The sequence below is a fragment of the Sardina pilchardus genome, chromosome 14 (assembly GCF_963854185.1).
Source record: "Sardina pilchardus chromosome 14, fSarPil1.1, whole genome shotgun sequence".
Classification (NCBI taxonomy): domain Eukaryota; kingdom Metazoa; phylum Chordata; class Actinopteri; order Clupeiformes; family Clupeidae; genus Sardina; species Sardina pilchardus.
Genome location: NC_085007.1, coordinates 25,428,222 through 25,451,391, shown reverse-complemented (window position 1 = coordinate 25,451,391; position 23,170 = coordinate 25,428,222). Strand labels below are relative to the sequence as shown.

General features: G+C 44.5%; 1 protein-coding gene and 1 long non-coding RNA gene across 4 annotated transcripts in view; one reads left to right on the top strand and one right to left on the bottom strand.

Moving 5' to 3' along the window:
- Window positions 1-90: 90 nt before the first annotated feature.
- LOC134100949 (uncharacterized) overlaps window positions 91-23,170 on the top strand; it is a 37,388-nt gene continuing 14,308 nt past the window's right edge. For 2 of the 3 annotated variants that reach the window (XR_009941333.1, XR_009941331.1), the window contains exons 1-2: window positions 91-161; window positions 6,442-6,507. This is a non-coding gene — a long non-coding RNA (uncharacterized LOC134100949). The remainder of the gene's footprint in view (window positions 162-6,441; window positions 6,508-23,170) is intronic. The other variant, XR_009941332.1, reaches the window with a different exon arrangement.
- On the bottom strand, window positions 18,898-22,792 carry june (JunE proto-oncogene, AP-1 transcription factor subunit). The gene is made up of 2 exons (XM_062554737.1): window positions 22,659-22,792; window positions 18,898-21,728 (listed from the first exon to the last, which is right to left on the bottom strand). Exon 2 carries the CDS (start codon window positions 21,587-21,589, stop codon window positions 20,492-20,494), a length of 1,098 nt encoding a protein of 365 aa, XP_062410721.1. The 5' UTR covers window positions 21,590-21,728; window positions 22,659-22,792; the 3' UTR covers window positions 18,898-20,491.

The following is a 23,170-nucleotide window of genomic DNA, read 5'->3' as shown; positions in this document are numbered from 1 at the left end:
GCTGAAATGGCTTCGATTGAAGTCACATGACCATCTTTTGGAGCCCTGATTGGCGCGTTAGGGTGATTTCCACATAACGTGACACGCTGTCGGGATGTAAATAAAAATAAACTAACCTCAACAGGAGAAAGTTGCTGCTACTTTCATCTTTTCTGCTGCAGGTAGGGAGTAGCAACAATCAGAAAATTGCTGCTGTCCCCTAGTTAGCTACAGCTAAACAATTAGTCTTCCCATGGAAGAATTAAAAGTTGTCAAAGCGGCTGTCATTGGGGGAAACACGTGGAATCGAGAGAGCCTACTACTGTGCCTACTCTGTAACGTTAGGTCGAGGTTGGTAGATTCTCTGGTGCGTTCTTTGCCTGTTGCAGGCTACGCACCGTTGAGGGGTTCACGTGCTCGAAAAGGGGCCTTCAGACATGAAATTGTTTGAGATTTCACAAAATCAGACCAGTTGTTTCATTAAACATGGCCCCGTAGTTAGTTACAGTAGGCCTATTCAAACTTTCAATAATGTAGGCCAATATTGCCATAGGCCAGTGGCTGGTACTGTAGTAGGCTAGGCTTAGAAGACGGAGTCGAGAGAATGGGCTTGCAACTGATTTGTTGATGCCTGTTGTGGGATCTACATGTTTGAACATGAACATGAACCATCAAACAGCATTTGAGATTGCATAGAGGCTATGAATCAAGACTTAATGTCAAAAGTGTGCAGACCTGCATGCCTGACTCGCTAACAGACGTTAAAGAAAAGTTTAAGGCTAATCATTCAACTCATGCATCAAGCATAAGGTTGGCTACAAGCCTAAAAAATTAGTTTTATCAGCATGGTATTTATATAACTGCTATATAAGTTGCCCCGATCTAACCGAAACAGCTTTCAAAAAGTAGGAAACAAGCATGTGAAACTGAAAGGCGTATCAGTTGGTTGCTGCTGCATTACAACGTGTATCCACAGAGGGGCAGTACGACATAAAAAAACAGAGCGTATCTTCAATACGGGTCTGAAACTTTTGTGCCTGCAATTTAAATGTTGAATCACTCATGCCTGCAGTTACTCAAGCCCGTAATTCAATTTGATGATCAGTGGTAGGCCTAAACTTTACTCAATATTTTGCTTTGGTTCTTAACATGGTTATTAAGAAAACATTTGTTTCCCAAGTTGTTTTCACACACCCGTCTCTTTCAAGGTAGGCTGTAGTATGATATGGAAGTCCTAGTCTAATCCTAGTCTAGTCTACCTTAAAATTCATTTAGGCTGGGCCTACTTGTGTTTGAAACATTTGTGCTATTTGCAACCAATCTTGCTTTAATAATAGGCCTACAAACATGTAACAACCAGAACAAACTTTTGACACTTCAAAAAATATGTATTTAAATCTCATCTGTTAATAGACCAACAAACTGCGTACAATCCCTGCAATTTACAAATTAAACTACAGGAAGGGAAGGATTAACATCTTAGTAAGCTATTTCAGTGTAGCCTATCATGTTAATTTGCATTTCTCTGTTGACATATCATTACTGTAAAATCCACCTACACCAGGAATTACCTAGGTCTCACAAAGTCACCCAGCTTTGTGAAAATGTCTAATAATTACTCATGTTGGTGTAGTACCTTGGGTCAATGTAGGGGTGTTTTTTTCTCTTTTTTCCAGTTGTATGTTTACAGCGGATTTATAAAATTCATAGAGGACGCACATGCAGTTGACATTTTTTACTAGAATTTCTCCTCACCCAGAAGGTCACATCAACTGAAAACAAATTATATTTCCTGGCTTGGATTATTAGTCTTGAAGGAGAAGGAACCCTGTAATGTGTAATGTATGTGCGTGTGCATGTGCGTGTGCGTGTGCGTGTGTGTGTGCGTGTGTGTGTGTGTGTGTGTGCGTGCATGTTTGTGTGAGTGTGTGCACACACGACACTATTAAATGAGGGAGGGACAGGGGAGACTTCTAGGTGATGTTGTTCTGTGACAGAGTTGTGAGGATGTTCTTAATGAATGAGTACAGACTAGCAGGAGGGGAAGCACAACTGGCTGAGCCACTCTTGTTCTTACCCTAGAGAGCATTCGGAAATGTGCCCACTCCTTTTAATATTACTTTCTGTGGAATGAGGGCTTGACTGAGAGGAATCTGCGTGTTTCGTGCCTAATCTTGCACAACATGAATTGAGCAAAAAAAAAAAAGCTGTGGTTTTTCCTGTTCAAGAATCACTTGCTACATCATCTGCGTCAATTGTGTTAGCTCAGGCGACAGCTCTGTTCATTTACTCAACATCTAACATCCAAGACTTGTGAGGAAGTCTTCGAGTGATGCTCCCTAGCTGTCTTGTAATAGCAACGATGACGGTTATCCTCTCGCTGTGACACAGTTATTCACTCAACTGCTTATTCACTTTTTCTCCGAAAATCTGCAGCCTTATTCATGCTCTCATTTCTCTCTCTGTTATTTTTTTTTCAGTTAAAATACGTGCTCTCTGCTACAGTATGTGTCCTGTAGTCGTTCACATACTCATCTGTCAACCCTTTCAATTCCACCCTTTTCTCTCATTCTGTTCTGCCCCAGGTCTGTGTATGACTGTGCTTGGCAACTAGGCAAAGCGGAGACACATCTCGCCCTGATATTAGATAGCAGCTGAGTTCAGAAGACATGTGATCCCTCTTCTGGGCCACATCAGGCTCAGGTACGGCAAAAAGTGAGCATTATTTTCCAAATTTATGTCAAATAATTATTTGGCTTGCATGGAAAGGAATACTATACTTATGAGTTTGCCCAAATTAAAAAAGAGGGTTTGTTTGGATTGTAGAACTCTCCTTGTGTTCTTATTTCTATTTTCCAACTGTTCCTGCTCATGTGATGAAATCACACCAAGGGAATGCATGGTAACCAAGAAATAACAAAAGCCAGGTGATGGCAGAAATGTATAAAATCGAACGTAATAAATCATTTTTTCGTACGGAGGGCCAAACCAAAATAACTGAGCAAAATAATAGGTGAAGACAAACGGAGAATTGTTTTAATATGGATGTCTTTCATATTGTAAGTTAGAGGTTAAAATGAAAAAAAGCATTGTGTACTGTATGCATTATTATTAATGGCCTCGTGGAGAGCCTCTTAGACTGGACCATTTAGTTGTGCTCTTATCCCGCTATTCTGTTCTTTCATGTATAAAAAATTTTAGTCAAGGTTTTTCCCTTATTTATACAAGCCTAATTAATCGTGATTGTTTAAACTCACACACATACACACACACACACACACACACACACACACAAAAAAAACACACACACACACACACACACACACACACACACACACACACACACACACACACACACACACACACACACACACACACACACACACACACACACACACACACACACACACACACACACACACACACACACACAGAGCGTACCCAGAAGCAGAGCTCTCAAACGCAGCAGAAGTGAGAATATATCTACATAGAGTAAGGAAGGAGGAGAAGCCGGGAGGAGAGGCACGCTCGCCCCCCCACTCCTCCTCTGCCGTTCCTCTGCTTGGGCTCGGCTGACTTCCTGGCTGCAGTCCTCTCCATTTGCTGGTGGTGAAACACCAGTTCATTTGCATTCCACAAATCCAGACGCACAAGAATATGCAGTAATGAGCATTTCCTACACAGTCATGCCTATTCTGTGCAGCGGGGCCGCCGGCGAGTTTGCGGCACATTTAAGGCTGGCAAGGATTTTAAAGCCCACTTAATTTGATTAGCTGCAACACCCCACAAGCTTCCAGGCACACACTTTTCAAATTAAAATAAAAGAGTAGTTTTTAAAGTTTATTTTTACAGGAACACAAAATGTTTGTTTTCAAAGTGGCCAAAAAAAGCCACCCCTTTCTCTCTCTTCTTCAGCGATGAACATATTCCAAAATGCATTTCAACTGTACAGGTGTAACAAATGCAGTATTATACTGTACTGTAACAAATTCTTTTCTACCTCCTCCCTGTTTACCCAGGATGAGGAACTAGACTGATAATTGCTGCTTTTATCCTGACTTGCTGGTTTGTCTGTTCTTGTTTGCCACAATGGGTGGCAATCATGGTATAAAAATATATGTTGCAAAGGACCTTTGGGTTTCTCTTAGGTCATAATTTCACCGGCTTTCCATGCAAAGTCAAACCAAAGGAATACCTCTGTCACGTGACCACCTCTTTTAGGTGGGATTGTCAGATGGAAAATGAGTGTGGCCTTTCTTTTCAGCACAGCCCTATACTATGTTGTAAACTGCCACTGGTGAACGGGCTTGTCTGGGGCTTCTGTGTTCTGGTCAGGGAATTGTGTCCTGTTTGTGTGCATAGCAACAGCTAATGCCAAAGCATGGAGTAAGAGCCAGAGTCACCTGTTTTGGACCGCAGCAAAGGCGGTGATTAAATGTAGTTGTTCAGTCAGATTTGGCTGCCATAAGGCAACTTGATGGGAAACAGGCAAAGAAGGGGGAAAAAAATGATAGTTTGGATTTTAAGGAATACCATCCTTTTATTTTGCCTGTTTTTTTCCATATAAACAATTCCACTCGTTGATGAGTCTTTGTCTGGCTGATATATTAGGAATTGAATGACTAATAGCCAGCGGTGGAAGTCTTTGTTTGGGACCTTGGGATTTTTCCATTCATCCTCCTGATGTGTTGTCTATTTAACGTTTCCTTTTTCCCGTGGCATTCTGGACCGTGCTTTTGAGGACTGATGTCAAACGTAAGCCTGAAAACATCACAACACCGTTGTACGGGGGGGGTAAAAAGTGCAGCAACAAGCCAAATGGCTCCTCTTAATGCCTACACCCACAGCTCGTCAGCCCAAGAGGCAGAGGTGTGCCTTTGGCTTGGCGGGAGTTTCCCATGGTGCTCTGGATGGACTCGTAACCCCCTGGCACAGAGCGTACGCCAGGCACTGGCGTAAGGGAGGGGAGCGATGGTGGGTGTCAGGGTGTGTGTGTGTGTGTGTGTGTGTGCGCTGTGCGGGCTAGAGAACGCACGCCCAGTCGCTCGCTTGCGCACAGAGCGCTGGGGCTGAGGCAATGAGCTCAGACGAGTCGCGGCCAAGGGGAGCTGATGTCATTGGAGCTGATAACAGCTTTCAGATGTGTTTTTGCTTGCTGTGGCCAGCACAAGGACCTCTTATTCCATTACACATTACAGAGGCATTGGCTCGGCTGCCAAATAATCGCGCAGTGATGTCACAGGCAGTGTGTGGGGTTCGGGGGACATTCTGGAACAACTGTGTGCCATGCCAACAAGTCACTAGCACAGTACTGCCGACTGTATCAGGGGCTGGAGTAAATAGCTTGGCACTGTACGTGTGTGTAACATAAGAAAAAAAGTCATAGTCTACTAGCCACAGGGTGCTGAAGAATGTGGTGACTGATTTAGCTGCAGTTATATAACACTTGAATTTATTCAGTAGACATTTGTTCAATGAAAGAATATATATTTGAAGTGGAAATGCAAACTATTCACATTTTTCACTTAACAGTTGGCTAATAATTTTCCATATTTCGGTTTAATAATGGCAATTGATAATGTTTACAAGGGGACGCACGTAGTCTGGTAACTGGCTTTATATGGTTATTATAAATGTCTGTAAAGTACTCCGGATATTTGATAAGAAAACTTATTTTCATTGACCGTCTCCCTTGCTGTTGCTCGAGTACATTTTGGAGTGGTGCTCTCTATCAAGGTTGGGTTACCCATGGAAACCTAGAAAATATTTGGATAAATCTGATACGTGGACTAAGCTAGCATTAAAACCGAGGCGCACGTCATGAAAGCACAACTGTCGCTTTTAAAATATGAGGTAATTTCTAAAGTCATAATTTAATCAATTCTGTAAAAATAAATATGGAGTGTAATTGAACTCCCAGACACAGAGGACTTGCATTTCAAAGCAGCATGTGGCGAAGACTTAAGCCTGATATACATGGGTCCCTTGGCTTCAAAGTGACCTGTGCCTTGTGCCTGACTTTAAGGAAATGAATTATAAACTGATGGAGAGGGAGAAGCAGGGTTAGGACCTTGGGCCAAGACCATAACTGGATCAGGATGATATAACTTTAATTAAAAGATCATCACACACACACACACACACACACACACACACACAGAGACACAGACTCACATCTACAAAGCCAACACATCATCATCACTACACACACACACACACACACACACAAAGCCAACGCATCTCAGTGTGTCTGTGGGAAAATAAACATGACATGAGTAATAGTTGTAATTGATAAAGGGAACCAGGAATATTACGAGTATGCTGATGTGCACTTTTGAGGAAATGCACTAGGTACTGATGGGGACCTGCACGCGATGTGAAACAGATATCGTGTAGCCCATGCCAAGGAGCACAGCACAGGTATTACACAACTCACAAACACTTTTGCTTTTTGTTTGACAGCCGAGGCCTCGCACAGAGATCAGGGACAGAACATCACCTTGAAGAAAAGTTCCCAATTCTGAGCCGGTAAACTTTTTTTTGTGTTGTTGTTGTCAAAGTCAGCAAATTACTCCTCACAGTCCTGGCCATCCATTAAAGTGTGTTCGCCTTCAAAGAGACCCCAATGTTTGTACACTGTTGGGGCTCAGTAAATGCAAAACATATGTGAAACACAGTGGCTTGGAGTCATTAACAATCCTAGGCAATCAACATGTTTCTTCAGGGACGTAGAAGAGAGGCGTGTAATTTGATTGCCTTTTAAGCTCAAATATCAACAACCTTTCACCAGCGTTGTGGGCTGCATTCTTTACTCTCCTACTGTAAATGTTTAATTAGTTGACCTTGTATTGCATATAAGTCACTTGCGGGTGGACACATATTAACAGCCCCAATGTTTGCCATGAGAATTCTCCCCCACGCCGCTTTTGTACAGAGATGAGGCACACCAAACACAAACAATTAAGAGTTCATAAGAACCCGAGCCCACGCCGATCAGCATGACAGGAGTCTTTTGGTTCGACGTCTATTCAGCCATTATCAGTGGGCCGGGAGGCAAGGCTGTCACCCACGTGCAAGATTAGGTCTTTTGGAAGCTCTGGGGTTAGACGAGGAGGGCACACCCTACTTCGCCTTTGTTTGAGAGAAAATGCCAAGGAGTGCCAGGCTGAGTTGGAGTACCAGAACCATTTAGGGCACTTATTGTTGTTATGTTTTTTTTTTTTCAAAGATGGCAGCCTTTCAGAAGTGAAGCCAACCTAACCAATGATTTTATGGGATTTCTGGTGATGTTGTTTGATCATACAGGTTTCTCAGGTTGAACAAGATACTGGTTAAGCAACTTACTGTGACGAATAAAAGGGATGGTGGTGGTGTTTGAAAATAGCTCCAGTATAGATTATTGTTCCTTAAATAACGAGGGACAGTTTAACTTCATTTCAACGGTTGAAACGTTGAGTTGAACATTTTTCATGTTTCACTTATTCGGTTTCGGTTATACTCATATTCTCAGTAATGCGAATATGAGTATAGAGGCCCATTGTCTTCACGTGCTACGGTATTTGTGAATGGCTTTTGTCACTTCTGATGCATAAATGGTGGAGCAAGTGTCTCTCGTGACAGGTGGTTGGAGGGGTTACGAAAAGGTTCCTTGATACAGACACGCGGTGACACATCCCTGCTCGAGTGTGATGGTAAATAAATCAGAGCGACGCAGACAGGGAAACAGGCGCGACCTTGATTCATCCTATCATTTCCTGCACAGGGATGCGTTTGATAATACTTTTCAGCACGACCAATCGGATTAGATCATAGATTAGAGCTACTTAGTCAGTGCCTCGGCTCGACACAAGCAGCTGTCCTTGTTGTTCAACTTGCACAGATGCCTCCAGATTTCATCAGTGCCTTATCGCCAGACCAGAAGTGCTTTGTTTTTTTTTTTCTTTCTCACCCCCGTCGGATTGCCGAAATGACATGAAGCAACAGTGTAGCAGCCCCAGCCCCGTCCCTGGCCCTGTGGTTAGCTTGTGTAGTGGCTTTATTTTTAGATAGTAACAGCATCAACAGCATCAACAGCATCGTCACCGCTCTCAAGGCTGGGGTGTGAATTTTGTTTTTTGTATCCATGGACACACCTTGTTCCAGTTTAGCAATTTCGTAATGATGGCGATCAGCGTTATCTTAGGTAAACTTCTAACCTTGCGCCTGATGTGACCACGTGCGGATAGATTTTTTTTCCTGGCCAAGTCTCCTTACTGCAGGAGAAAACATGCAGTCATACTCTTTCTTCTATATAAACAGAAAATACTAAATCCACTAAGGAAGATAAATAATTCAAATCCTAGGATTTCCTACCATATTTAATGATAGCAGTGTGAAGACTTTATGATTTAATAGTGATGTATGATGGAAGCACTGCTAACTGCCCTCAGCTGCATCATATGTTTTAGAGCTTCGTGATGATTCTGCATGATGACATACGAGTGAAACGCAATTCAATTTCCAAGTATCTCCAAAAATTCCATGATGGCTTTTTCTTTCACTGCAGTGCTTCACCTATCCACATGTCTCCTCCACATCTTTCTCTTTCTCTTGACCCTGAGGGAGGGCATTCAAATCGAATGGTGTTACCAAGAATGACATGACTAAATGGTGGTGGGGGGGGGGGACTTTCAAAGGGCCCTGGATGAGCCATGCTTGGGTTGGCTGCTGGTTTACTGTGTGAAGTGAAGGGGACTTCAGAACTTCCACTGAGGTCATTTCAAAAGAAATTCAAATTGTCGTTCGCCCAGTGCTTCCCCTTCATGGGAGTCGGTGGATCTTGACACTGAGCTGGATGTCAGTGGCCATGTGTCCTTTTTTGATGAAGCATGATCACGCCTGTGTGTGTGTGTGTGGAGGTAATTGTCCAATCTCAGGACTGATAGAAAGTTGTATGTCACTGACCACTAACATTATTGACACATAAAGTGTCACGGTCATGTTCTTGCTTACAGCCTTAGATAGCGGTGTTTGTTACGAGTCATTCCTCTTATCCTTTATCCATCAAAGAATGCAGGCTTGTCGCCTTTAGTGGTTCTGGAAATGTGTTATTTCACATGTAACGAACAACCACAAATTCCAGAAATAATCTTAAACATGATGAACGACTCATCCTTATCGTAGAAAGGAATTCCATTTGATCCACATCCTATCAGGCTACGAGACCTGCACTTGCCCCCTAATCTGATCAGAAGAAGGTTCTCGGTTGATCCCACCTGAATTTCACCTGCATGCGTGCGTGTGCTTACGGGGTCAGGTTATCTGAGCCCAGCGTAAAATAATCACTGACACCGTCGGCGGGGAGGGCAGAGGGAGGGAGAGCGCGATCTGAAACTGGAGCCGGCCCAAGGGCCCTCGGCCATGAGAGACACATTTCCTCCTAATCAGAACCAGCGTTGCGGGTCAAGGGCGCTGGTGTCCCTCTACGGGGAGCTGTGGAGTGCACTCCACACACATGCAAGCGCAAGCACACACAGACACACACACACACACAGACGCACACACACACACAGACGCACACACACACACACAGACACACACACACACACACACACACACACACACACATGCAAGCATGCACACATAAACACATACTGTACACACACACACACATCCACACACATCCACACACACACACACACACACACACACACACACACACACACACACACACACACACACACACACACACACACACATGCATACACACAAGCACACACACACACACACACACACACACACACAAGCACATGCAAGCATGCACACATAAACACATACTGTGCACACACACACACACACACACACACACACACACACACATGCATACACACAAGCACACACACACACACACACACACAGACGCACACACACACACACACACACACACACACACACACACACACACACACACAGACAAGCACATGCAAGCATGCGCACATAAACACATACTGTACACACACACACACACACACACACACATGCATACACACAAGCACACACACACACACACACACACACACACACACACACACACACACACACACACACACATGCATACACACAAGCCACACACACACACACACACACACACACACACACACACACACACCATGACTATGTCTACCCCAGCATCCCTGAGGACTTGTGCTAATAGGGGGCACCCCGTGTAAGGGGAGATGATGTACTGTCAAAACAGCCGTGTTTATGTGTCAAGGCCCCTCAGTTAAATTGGCTAGTATTTCAACATGGCAGAAATTTGTCAATCCGTTCTAAGCACTGAAATCAAATGGAACTCAATTACATTCCATGGCTAAGTGTTCTCACTGTTCTCCAGTGGGAGTGAATGAACTCAATCCATCGGAAGCCTTTCTGTTGGTGTTTATTGATAACACTTTATGTTATTCATCCCATATTGATCACGGAAAGACGATCAGGTGTTGTGTTTGGTTGTGTGCTCCTCGGTGGGCTGAATAACGGACAGTGTAATCGGGAGACCAGTCGATAAAGCCAATCTGTTCTGTTCTGTACGTGACCTCCGGTTCACCACCCAGCGCAGCGAGTCGCAGCGTCGCTCAGCCATGCTCCACAGCACATCTCCTCTCCTGTGTTTGCACATCGGGATGTAATGGCATTTGCCACTTGGGTCATTATGGTGATCAGGGGCACACACACACACACACACACACACACACACACACACACACACAGAGGTGGGGGTGGGCTGTGTGTGTGTGTGTGTGTTGTTGTTGTTGTTGTTGTTGTTGTTGTTGTTGTTGTAGCAGGAAATGCGGTCTGATGCCCTCTACATTGCCTGCAGTCTGATGTGGTAAATGAGCGCAGAGCTGGCTGGCTGGCTGGCTGGTTTGTCCACTCACTGGCCAGGCCTGGTGCTAGTGGCCCGCTGAACTCTCCCTGCTCTGCCCCCGCCCCACGTCAGGTCAGCTCCTCACGTGCCGGCCCTGCGTGACGCCGCGAGTCCAACGGCGTGTTCTCTCGTGTCGTTTGTTGCTGTTGTCCTTCTTCTTCTTCTTCTTTTTCTGTCCACTTCTTCTTGATCTTGAGCTTTGTTGTACTCTTCCTCTTCTTCTTTTCACTTGCACAAAACGCAGAACGCAGAACGCAGAACGATCCAAAATGAAACCAAAACGAGCCATCTGTGGAACAGGGATGTGCCTATCAGTTAGGGATGTTGAGCATGGTGCATGGGAGCTTTTAGAGCAGTGGTTCCCAACCTGGGGTCCGGGGACCCCACTAGGGGCCGCCAGGGATTGCAGGGGGTCCCCACAGTGTTGCCTGGGCTGAGGTTGTGAGGTTACCAAAATTATATTCACGCACATTAAATGTATAAAATCCATATAACACACCCAATTGGATCATCAAAACTCTGTATAATCCAAATTAAAACATATTTTTGTTCCACATTTAAATTAATGTAGCTATTACCTCTGACCTCTGAACTTGCATTAGCAACCTTCAGGTCGGGCTAGGCTAGGCATATGTAATTCATCCCCGGAGTTTGGATAGGGGGCCCTGGCTTGTCTTTATAGCTTTGGCTTTGTTTTAGTGTCATTTAGTGTCACTGTCATTGAATATCCACTTTCATTTAAAATAATTGCACTGTGTTGACCAGACAGTGCATACTCAAATCTTAACAGAACTGTGTCAAAAAACAAAAATGGTTTACCATATCATCATTATTGTGGTCAACACTTTAGCCACAACATATAGTGAGTAATCTGTAATTTCCACTGCTTGGGTGTGTGTGAGAGACTGAGCGTGCGTGCGCGAGTGTGCGTATATGTGCATGAGTTTGTGTACCGTATGTGTGTGTGAGCGTACAGTACGTGTGCATGTGCGTGTGCGCGTCCTCGCAGCACACCTGTGTGAAGTTTGTGGGTGGGGAAAACCCACGTGTTGAGGTCAGAGTCTGAATGCTGCGGTGTGGAGTTGTAATGTTTTAGAACGAACCCGCACACTGCGAGGAATGTGCCAGTAAGAGAAAAGGTGAGGAAAAACCAAAACAAACAAATTACCTCATGTTTGCTCAAAGGGGCAAAGCAAACTGCTCAATCCTCCTCTCAACCGTGATGTGAGTTCAGCAGTTCAAGTTCAGACTTCTCACAACTACAACTATTTCAGGGAACCACCTCAACTGTCAACCCAAACACCATCATTATTTTTAGAAGAACAAGAAGTTGATGAATTATGACTATAGGGCTGGCTGGGTGCATGCATGCATGCTTTTGGTTTGATGGCCGTGCTGACAGAATCTGAGATAGCTTTCACACAGTGGCCAGCCAGGAGGAGAACCAACAAAGAGATGTGTGAACTAAGAAACACTGATGGTGTCGTTTATACACCAAAGGACACGCTAGATCTTTATGAGTGGGAATGACTAAGGTGTTGATTTGAGGACGTGTATGATGTACAGTGATGGCAGTTGCTGCTTAACATTGATGGCTTCATCATGAGCGCTGGCATAGGGCTGCACTGGCCCCTGTTCCTCTGAGTGTCTCTGCATCCTTCTGCTAATGCATGTACTGTATGTGCATGTGAGGCAACACAGTTGCCACGGCAATCCAGGAAGCTTTCACCTGAAATAGCTCCTGTCTGTGAGTAGCGTGCGTTTGTGTTTGTGTGTGTGTGTGTGTGTGTGAGAGAGAGAGAGTATTTGTTTGCCTTTGTGTCTTTGTTAGATGTTGGATCTCCTTGTGCACTGGTAAAGTACTCTCATGCTGGAGAGCAAAGTAGGCTGAATTCCCACTGTCACATACACACACACAGGCATGCATGCACGCACGCACGCACACACACACACACACACACACACACACACATGCACATGTGCACACAAACACGCACAATGAAGGAGTGGGTGTGTCCGTACTCCCACTCACTGTGTGTTGCAACCGTAAGAAAACACACCCAGGCCCTCCCAAAGCAAATACAAAAGAACATTGATCTCTCCCTCATTCCCTCTCTCCCTCTCTCTCTCTCTCTTTCTCTCTCTCTCTCGCTCGCTCTCGCTCTCTCTCTTTCCCTCGCTTTTTCTTGCGCTCCTCTCCTCGTCTCTCCGGCTTTCACTCTCCCGCTATTTATGCATTTTTGCTTGTTTGATCTCTTCCTCTCCTCCCCTCGGGTTTCCTGGAGAAGGGATTTTCAGCCATTTTAAATTGTTCTTGCAGGATGCTCTTCATTATAAATTGTGTTATCAAAATAAATAAATAAATGAATAAATAAATAATGACATTGAAGTAAGTAAACAACATAAATATGTACATTGTGGCTGGTTGTACAAGGACAGTGAAATGTGACACAGCACCTATGACACATCAACTGAAATTCATGTGAAGGTATGAGAGGTATTTCCTATTACTCAGCCAATAGCAAGCCAAGACAAGGGGCACATGACACGACTTTTCGGTTCAAACAAAGATCCTTAAGGCGTAGCAAGATACGTCGTCGTAGTTCATGTCTATGGGCGCAAAACGGGGATCACTTCCTCTGCATAAAGGGGGTGTGTCATGCGTGTCAGACGTATTCGTGGGTTTCATCAGGTCCCTTTCCACAGGTGTACAAAATCAAACACTCGATTATCAATGCAATTGCTATCAGTTGCTGATGATGTTCCAAAATAATCTTGCTGCTCTTTCAAGCCTTCTACATTTATTACTTCTAATATGGAAGTAACACACACACAAAGCATGTACACTTTCAAGGAATTGAATAAAAACATCAATGGAATAATGGAAATATGTCGCTGCTCTCATTAAGTTACCCCAGCGCCATCTGATCGTCGTTAGCACAAATCAGGATTTGGTTCAGCTGGCTGGCTAATGTGTTGTCAAGGTAGAGCGTACGTAGCAACCGGCCAACATCAGCAGAATAAACAAGAGGGGCACACCTGATATAAAGTCAATTTTCTCCAGACGGGAATGCTCAAAAATGCTAAAAATGTACCTGAAGTGGTCAGAAGGGGTTGAGGTTCATGAAACCGTGCCCAAAATTCACATTCCTAACTCTAGAGAATGGAGATCTTAGCATATAGTTGAAATTCTGATCTATGTCCATAGACTTCAATGGAACAGTTGCTGCCTCTGCTCTGCATAAAGGGGGATTTTGACCCCCCCTCTTGCGATTCGGGTTCCAGGAAGTGGCTTCTCATGAAGTATCTTGCTCCGCCCTTAATGATCTTTGGTTCAAATTCCCCAGGAATGCCCCACTTCCTGTGCCCAGAGCTAGGGAGAGGTTAGGTGCTGGTGTTGAAGGGAAGTACAGTGAAATACTGTAATATTGAGTCATGGTTTCAAAGCCTCAAGCACCCCCCCACCACACACATACAAACACACACACACACACACACACACACACACACACACACACACACACACACACACACACACACACACACACACACACACACACATACACACACACACACACACACACACACACACACACACACACACACACACTCACAGATAAACTTCATGTTAGGCACACAGATAAACTCTAGCCTTAGCATATACAGTACTGTACGTCCATAAAACCTGATAGTGAAAATCCATTCTGGCATAATTCAGTATTACCCCCCTGGTCTTGAGTGGCAGTATGTAGTTCAAATGGACGGCACTCATTGACCCACAATCCCTTCTTCCCTGCGTGCGTGGGAGAGAGAAGGTGGGTGGAAACAAGGAATTAGTCATTCCCAAACGAGAGAGAGAGGGAGAGAGAGAGAGGGAGAGAGAGGGAACGAGCACATGCTTCAGAACTAGAGCACATCACTCCGATAGTGGATGAACTCAGCTGGAAGAGAGAGAGAGAGAAAGAGAGAGAGAAACAGAGAAAAAAATAGACATCTCAGTTCGCTGATTTTCCACAGGCACCTTATCAGCCCTGCCTCATTCTGTGTGCAAACAATGCAGCACATTTACAGCACAAACAACAGTGATGAGTTTTCAAAATACTGTAGTTAACATCTCAACAAGTTTATTCTGTAAATGTTCTCAACAACAAGCTGGTTTTCACAGTCATTATCAGCCCAGTAAATGTTTTTAATCCAGTATTATTGCGCATGCTGTTCCCATGAATCTTACTGATGACTGGATTAAAATAGGTGCCATGAAAATAAACACACAACAGAGCCTTTGCACTTGGCCCTGGCCACTCTCCTTCAAGTCGGCGTGAAACAGGAAGTGCCTATTTAGAGAAAATTTCCTTGTAGTGGGGTTATTTTTCTTTCATGTCAACCGACTCATTATGAGTGCTGCTTATGCCACTGATTTGCTCAAGTGTCACCCCCAATTTAATGACACACACACACACACACACACACACACACACACTCAAACACGTACATAAACACACACACTTCTCCTCCTGTGGATTCAGTGTAACTTTTAGTTTCACAATGAGCCGGTCTATTCCATGTGCTTTACTGGAAGTTCAAGACCTCTTTATGGGAAAAGGCTCCTAGACAGACAGTGGGTGGCAGGATATGCTCAGATTTACTATGAAAGGCCAGTCGCAGGCATACGTGCCACTTCTGAATGGCTGTATCTGTGCAAAAGCGCATTTGACGGGAATTTGACAAACACTTCTCAGACACAGCATGACCGAATGATTTAAATGTATTTAAACTTTGAGGTCTCGTATTTTGAGGTTTGCTGAGTCATATCAGGTCAAGTAGTGATGTATATATGTATATGTTGTCATGGGAGGATACAGTCATAAGGTGAAGTTAGTATGGCCATATAGTCTGAGAAGCTGTTGATTTCTCACGACCTCCCTTCAGGCTTGTTGGCCAGTAACACTTCTATAATGAGTATGTGCGTGGCTTCTTTGATTTCAACTGTATCTGTTGCTTGGTGCACTTGCACGCTTGGAACAACAACATCAACAACAACAGCCAAATGAACATATAAATATAAAAAAACCCAGGGCTTGTTCTCTCAAGGTTGCCGTCATGATTGAGTGAACGCCTCAGTCCTCGTGTCTTGTTAGTGTGAAACGTTCATTCTCCCCTCAGGAATTGAGTCCACATCTGTTCGGTGTCTTGTGCAATCGCTGGCCACGGAGGGCCACATGCCTGCCCGGCCTGCCTGCCTGCCTGCCTGCCTCCCTCCCTCCCATCTCAGTGGTTTCGCAGTGCTCTTGGAGGCCCAGGGCTTCCCAGACACGGTGGCTCTCTTCCAGTGAAACGGCGAGGGGGGATACCGCCAGGGAGTCCAGCGCAGAGCAGAAGTGATGAACGCGTTTGACATGCCATTCGCTCTTCAGTTGTCTGTTAGTGAAAATCCCGTCGCTAACCTTCAGCGCAAGCGATAGCGTTCCACAGAAGAGATATTCTGTAGGACAGGTTTTTGTTTTGTCAGCTGATGTGAATCACAGCCTTCACAATACATTGCCTGACCTCTGAAGTTTTCTGACAATTTTATTCGGCACAAAAGACTGTGACTATTTGAAAAGGGGAAATATTCACATCTGTTTGGTTAATCTATTTCAGGCTGTATACTGACATATCACAACACATAGAAATGTCACCCGAGTAGATATGGTCTGTTATGACACAATTATAAATGTTTTCTTCTCTGCAAGGTTTTACAGTAAGATATGAGGAGATCTGAAAAAGCAGGAAATGAGATGTCAGTGTAACATCATGGAAACAAGAATGATAACTGTGCTTTTAATACACTTTTAAGAAGTATCAGACGAGCGAATGATAATTAGTCAGTGTCTGTGTGTAAATGTGGGCAGATATTGTTCCAATGACACAAGCAGAACGATTACTTGGTTTAGGAACCCGATTGTTTTATTTTTAATAAATCAAATACACAATGCATTTGCCCCCAAGATATCATTGAGAATCAGAACAATAAAAAAGCAAGGCAAGTCGCCTTTAAGTCAGACCGCTGAACTGCTTAATGTTTTCAAACCGCAGGTCAGTCGTATCTCACATTGAATCTCCTTAATTGAAATGGTAGTCAGAAAGTTCAATGGTCTTCACGGAATAAATCACAATGGCCAGACACTTTATTATTGTTATCACAGAGTAAACATTATTCAGTGATTTCATTAGCATTTCTTATTTTCCACTCTTGGGAATGTCTTTGGAATAGAATTGCTATCCTGTTCCCACTATGGTTTTGTGCATTCTATTGTAAACACATCGACACATGCATCTGAATCCACGCTCAGATCAGTGTGAAGAAAACAGACCTTGTGTCACACTTGCCATTTCAAATTCAGATTGACATCTCATCTGCCTCTAGATTAGCTTAGTTTTGAACAAGAGGAAATGACCACTTAAACACGGCAGTGACTACTCCTTAGATCCAGTCAGCCCAGGGATGCCACTGAAAATCTTACACTATGTCCCCTCTGCATGGTGTCCATTCCAATTGGATGCATCCCAGAACGTAAATAAATAATATCATACTGACACAACCACAGCACAGAAAAAAAAAGAAAAAAAAATCCTCAGGAGAAACAACTGTATGTACAGTATGCATTCACGTAGAAGAAAAAAAACGCAATGGATACACACTACAAACATTGTCAAAACCTCAGAGATGTAGCATTGAGGTTTTAAGACTGTCAATTGCCATTCAAGTGGGGGAACGGGGGCACACAGATGCAATAAAAATCTGCTGCAAGCACACTCAAGTTGACACTATCAATGACAGTCCTCCAATGCAATGCAATAAATAGTGTAGTCTAGAACAAACACAGCGCACTAGAGTTCACTTATGCAGTTTTGTGTCTCAAAAATGAAAACTTCAGACTCAAAAAGGAAAAATTGTACAAAAATATAACTGCTTTTGGCATTAAAAGCCTTTTTCAAGTTTTAAAAATAAATATTTCCTTGACACTCAAAAGTCTGTAATCTACTTTAACAATTTCCATGAACTCACTCCAGATTGATAAGAATACATATATAGATATATATAGATACAGTATATATATACTATATATACAAATAGTTGTTCTATATCTCTGTATTGTATATGAAAGGCATTAGTAGCAATTCAGTGCACAAAAATGTTATGTAAAGACTTTTAAAGATCTGCTCAGATTATTGAAGCCATCAGTAATATCTGAAAAAGCAAGCACTCTCTTTGCACGATCTTTGACTGAAATGCAACGTTAGCCATGTTATAGCAAAGTAGCCAATGTTTAAACTGACAAACTGCCAAGGATATGAAGATGGATAATCTGATTTACGTTTCATAGTGACAATCTTGAGTTTTATTTTTCAGGAATCCACAAAAAATACCAAGTAGTTTTCAGAAGGAGTAGGTTGTATACGGTTGTATACATTTCATGTGAGAGATTTGAGATAAATATTAGACATCATTTAATGTTATTCTTTATGTGCAATATAAGTCCCAAAAACAGAGTGTCAACAAGACACTGGTAATTCAACCTGTACATTTCCTTTACACAAACAACATAAATAGTATAGATAATTTTTGCATAAATAAATTGCTTTTGACAATGCAAAACAAAATGAAACAAAACAAAGAGAAAAGCAAATACTATTACTTGAAAAGCCCTTCTCTGTTTTTTCAGACTGGCTTTCTTGATGTAACCCAAAAAATGTGATTCTTAATATGATAATATTCTCCCTTTCTATATATCTCAGCATTTTGTCCGTTTAGCACACAAAACCTTAAATAAACAGAACTGATGTGGCTTAAAGTGGCAGCCCAGCACACTGTTGCTTGAAGTTAATACATGCTGTTGTGGTAAAAGCATGGTATTAACACATTATTAAAGGTGTGTCTTTAATGACGAGGAAATACAGTGCAAAAGGTCTTTGTCTTGGAATGCAGATTCATTTCGCTCAGGCTCAACCAGAAAAAGTCAAAGTACCATCGATAGTGCTCTGTGTTTGCACAGTTATAAAGTCCAGGCCGTACAGATTTATTTAGTTTAAATATGCTCTCTCTTTTTTCAAAACTACTCTAAATCTCAAAATAAACACAGTCATTTAGTACACATTTAAAAAGTTGAAAGTTCCACTTTTGTCGTAAAAAGGTCATTTTTTGTCAATATTCACAAATTGCACAATAGTAAAACAAACAAACATACTAACAATATGCTCCATTGAATCGTTGAGACATGATGACTTAGACAAAAATAGAAGAATCTGCACTGATAACTACATCACGACACAGCCAACTAACTCAGTTAACGTGGGTATATTTTGACCAAGTTCTAATACCTGAAGCTTCCATTGCAACATCTACAGCCGGAGGTGCCAGACAAACTTCAGTTTTGTACTACACCCACAAAGCCTTTTCTGTTGCTGGTCACTTTGAAATGTCTTAAAAGTCAACTCCACGACTCTAGTGCATATAATTTCAAATGTAAATTAAGCACACGTTTTACCCAGCAACTCATTGTATAGCTGACCAAAAAACTGAACATGAAAGGAAACTCCGAGTAAAAAAAAAAAAAAAAACCCAGCCATTTCCCCCCTCCCGTATCTTCTCCCGTACAGAGATGCAGCGAGTGTGTTGATTCACTGCCGGGGTTGAAAAAGTCTCCCGAGGGTCCTGGAGGGGGCGATTATTATTATTTTTTTGTGTGTGTGAGGAATCCCCACTCTGAGTCAACTCTCCGTGTCCCACAGTGAATCCACAATGTTTGAATAGACTGCGTCATTCAGAGGTGCAGGCCCGGCTGTGTGTGTGTGTGTGTGTGTGTGTGTGTGTGTGTGTGTGTGTGTGTGTGTGGCTGGCTGTGATATTCCTCAGGGCTGTGGTGAGGTGATCCTGGCCCGGTCTCACCTGTGCCTGGGTGCCTCCAGCTAACCTGAACGAGTGCAAAGTGCCATTCAATAAAGCAAATAGAGCACACTCCTCACCCTTATCTTAGAGGCGTGCGTGTGTGTGTGCGTGTGTGTGTGTGTGTGTGTGTGTGTGTGTGTGTGTGTGTGTGGGTAGGACGTTTCCCTTTGAACCATACCATCTCTTTTGGGTGGCATTGCCGCAGCTCTCCTGTATTTTCAAGGAGTGTCTTCTGTGTTTCCAATGATTCATTTGCCAGGGGCCCAGGAGTCAAAGTGTCCTGAAATGTTCCTTGGAGGATCTCTCTCTCTCTCTCTCTTTCCATCCCCCTGTCCCTCCCTCCATCCCCCTCTCTCTCTCCTCTCCACTTCTTCTTTTCGTCTCGGCAAGGCATCGGCACCAAGAGGGGTTCCCCCTCTCTTGCACCTCTCAGCAGTATCACCTCCGTTACCATCACTAATCACTGTTTACCCTGTCATTTCTCCACACCGCTGAGTCAAACCGCGACCGAGAGAAAAGAGAAAGAGAGAACGACAAAACGACCGAGCAACCAGCTAGACTGAGAGCGAGCGGGCGTCTCAGTGACTGACCGAGTGAGTGAGTGAGTTAGAGAGAGAGAGAGAAAGACAGAGAGAGAGAGTGAGAGAGAGAGAGAGAGAGAAACCTTGTCTCCATTGTTTTCAGCAGCTGGTGCTCTCCCCACTCTTGGCCATGCTGGCGGCGCTGACTGCTATCTGGCAGCCATTGGTGACGTGATTCATGACTTTCTGTTTGAGCTGGGCCACCTGCTCCCGCAGGATGCTGGCGGTGGAGGCCAGGTCCGAGTTCTGGGTCTTGAGCACCTTCACCTTCTCCTCCAGCCGCGAGATGCGCTCCAGCTTGCGCTTGCGGCACTTGGAGGCGGCGATGCGGTTGCGCAGCTTCTTGCGCTCGGCCTTGATGCGCTCCTGCGTCTCCAGGTCGATGGGCGAGAGCGACGGCGGCGAGTTGGCCGGGTCGGCGCCGGGCGGGTGCGGCACCTCGGGCACCGTCTGCGGCGCGTCCATGTGCCCCCGGCCGTGCGGGTGGTGCCCGCCGTGATGCCCGCCGCCGTGCCCGCCGCCGCCGTGATGTCCCGAGGGCCCGCCGCCGCCGTGCGCCACCGACGGGTACGGGAGCTGCCCGCCGGGGTACGAGGACGAGACGGTCAGCGCGTTGGGGTTGTAGCTGCTCAGGTTGGTGTAGATGGGCATGTCGCCGCCGGACATGGCCATCCGCTGGTAGGTGCCCTGGATGGACGAGGAGGGCGACATGGGCGCCCCCACCAGCTGGTTCTGCTTGTGGAGCTCCGCCAGCGCCTTGACGAAGCCGTCGGCGAAGCCCTCCTGCTCGTTGGTGGCCTGGTTGCGGTACATGAAGGGGTTGCCCGAGGCGTTGGGCGCCGGGCTGGTGGTCACCAGGCCCTGGTTGGTGTGGATGATGAGCTGCTCCAGCTCCGGCGACGAGAGCTTGAGAAGGTTCATGTCTTGGTGTGCCGCCGCCGCCGCCATCAGGGCACTGTTGGCATTGCTGTTAATCCCCAGGCTGTTTGGGTTCAGGTTGCCGTTGCTGCCCGGCTGACCCTGGAGCATTTTCAGACCCGACGGGCTTCCCACCACCCCTTGGAAGTGGTGCGCCGCCATGTTCTTTTTGCTCATCATCTTGTGGGTCTGATACCGTTCGTAATCTGGCATCTGCCCAAAGTTTGGCACGTTCGGTGTGTCATCGTGATAGAAGGGTGTTTCCATTTTACCCGTCATTGACACAGTAATGGCAAATCCTCATAATCTGATTAGCAGGTATCAGAGGCTGTAGGTGTCCCACATATGCATTGTGAGTGTGAGCGCCAGGAGTTATTGACAACAAAGTTTTAAGGGGGAGGGTCTTGATCTCAGATACCTGTTAAAAAAACACACAGACAAGCATTAGGATTGGCACATAACAAAGCATGATTTCATCAGTTCAAGATCATCATCGCAGTAGATTCAACATGAAAAAAGCATTGTAGTGGATATTCCAACTTTGAGAAGCGATAAACAGTTTTTACACCTCAATAATTGATATCATACCACATAATGATGTACTCCACTCGACCTTGAGCGTCTTCGAATTTGTCACCATCCTGCTTATAAGCGAATTCTATGGTATTTATAGCATTTCTCACAAACACACAAGAATCGGACTTCCCAGATATTATCATCGGTTACTGTAAACGGCAACCCACACAGGCTTTGCCAAACTGACTGTCAACAACAGAGAATGCAATAAAATGTAACCTAAAAAGCAATTGTGAAACTTAGACTCTACAATCCGCTGATAGCCTACATTCCCGCGTCTTTACGGAATGTGGATCTATTAAAACACGACCACATACGCACCGAATATTTCGACCGCGCCGGCTACAACATGCGCGCGTCTTCCGACAAGTGACTTATGCTACATGAAAGCCATACGCATAAAAGTGTATGAATAACTTACAAGGGATGAACCACCTTGCTTAGAATCCGTTTAGGCTACGTGACGACAGGAAAACCCAGGCAGCCTACTACGATAAATAGTTTCTATCGCTGGTGCTTGTGAAATAACCTTCCCATGAAAAAATCCAATGACTCAGTGGTCCTCGATGTCTGATTACTCAGACCGCTGAATTGTGACATAAAATACGCGTAGTTACATTACCCACGCACTGAGCGAGCCGGCTCGACTCGGCGTCCGCGATGATCTCTTGAAATACAGTCAGCTACAGTAGCCTTTTTACAGCCAGGCAATATAAAATCCCAAACCGAAAGCTGTGTCGAATTACAGTCTTCAAGCTAGAGCACTACTTACAGCGGTGTTAATATCCCGTTTTTTTCTGATGGAGATGGTTTCTTCATAGAACCATCTAGGCTTAGAATGAGGGAAGACGCGTCCGTTCACCTCAGTTGCTTTCCTCGTCTGCCTGCTATGCCGCTCGCTGACAGTTCGACTGTGGGACTTTCTGCTTGGTTGATTACTAATAACACACGCCCTTCTCTCTCCAGTTCCTGAAACTAGTCTACCTCACTGTCACAGATTCTCTGACGCCTCCTCCGCTCCGCTCAAAGGATTTATTTTATTGGTCATTTGCAAGCCGGCGGCTGATGCGCAATATGTTATTGTAAATTGCGCTGTTGCCTTACAAAACAGGTAACGCAAGAAACTTTCTTGGATGCTAGTGCCCTCATGCGACGCCGGGTCAAGGTCTTCTTTAGTGTAACATAAGTGTGAAACCGAAAGCATAAAGCAAGAATTTTACACACCATGTCATATGTCACACGTCAAGTTATCGTGGACGGTAAAGATAACGCCATATTTCTCAG

Excerpts from the sequence above, each read along its gene's own strand:
- june (XM_062554737.1), bottom strand. The coding sequence starts at position 21,589 with ATGACGGGTAAAATGGAAACACCCTTCTATCACGATGACACACCGAAC.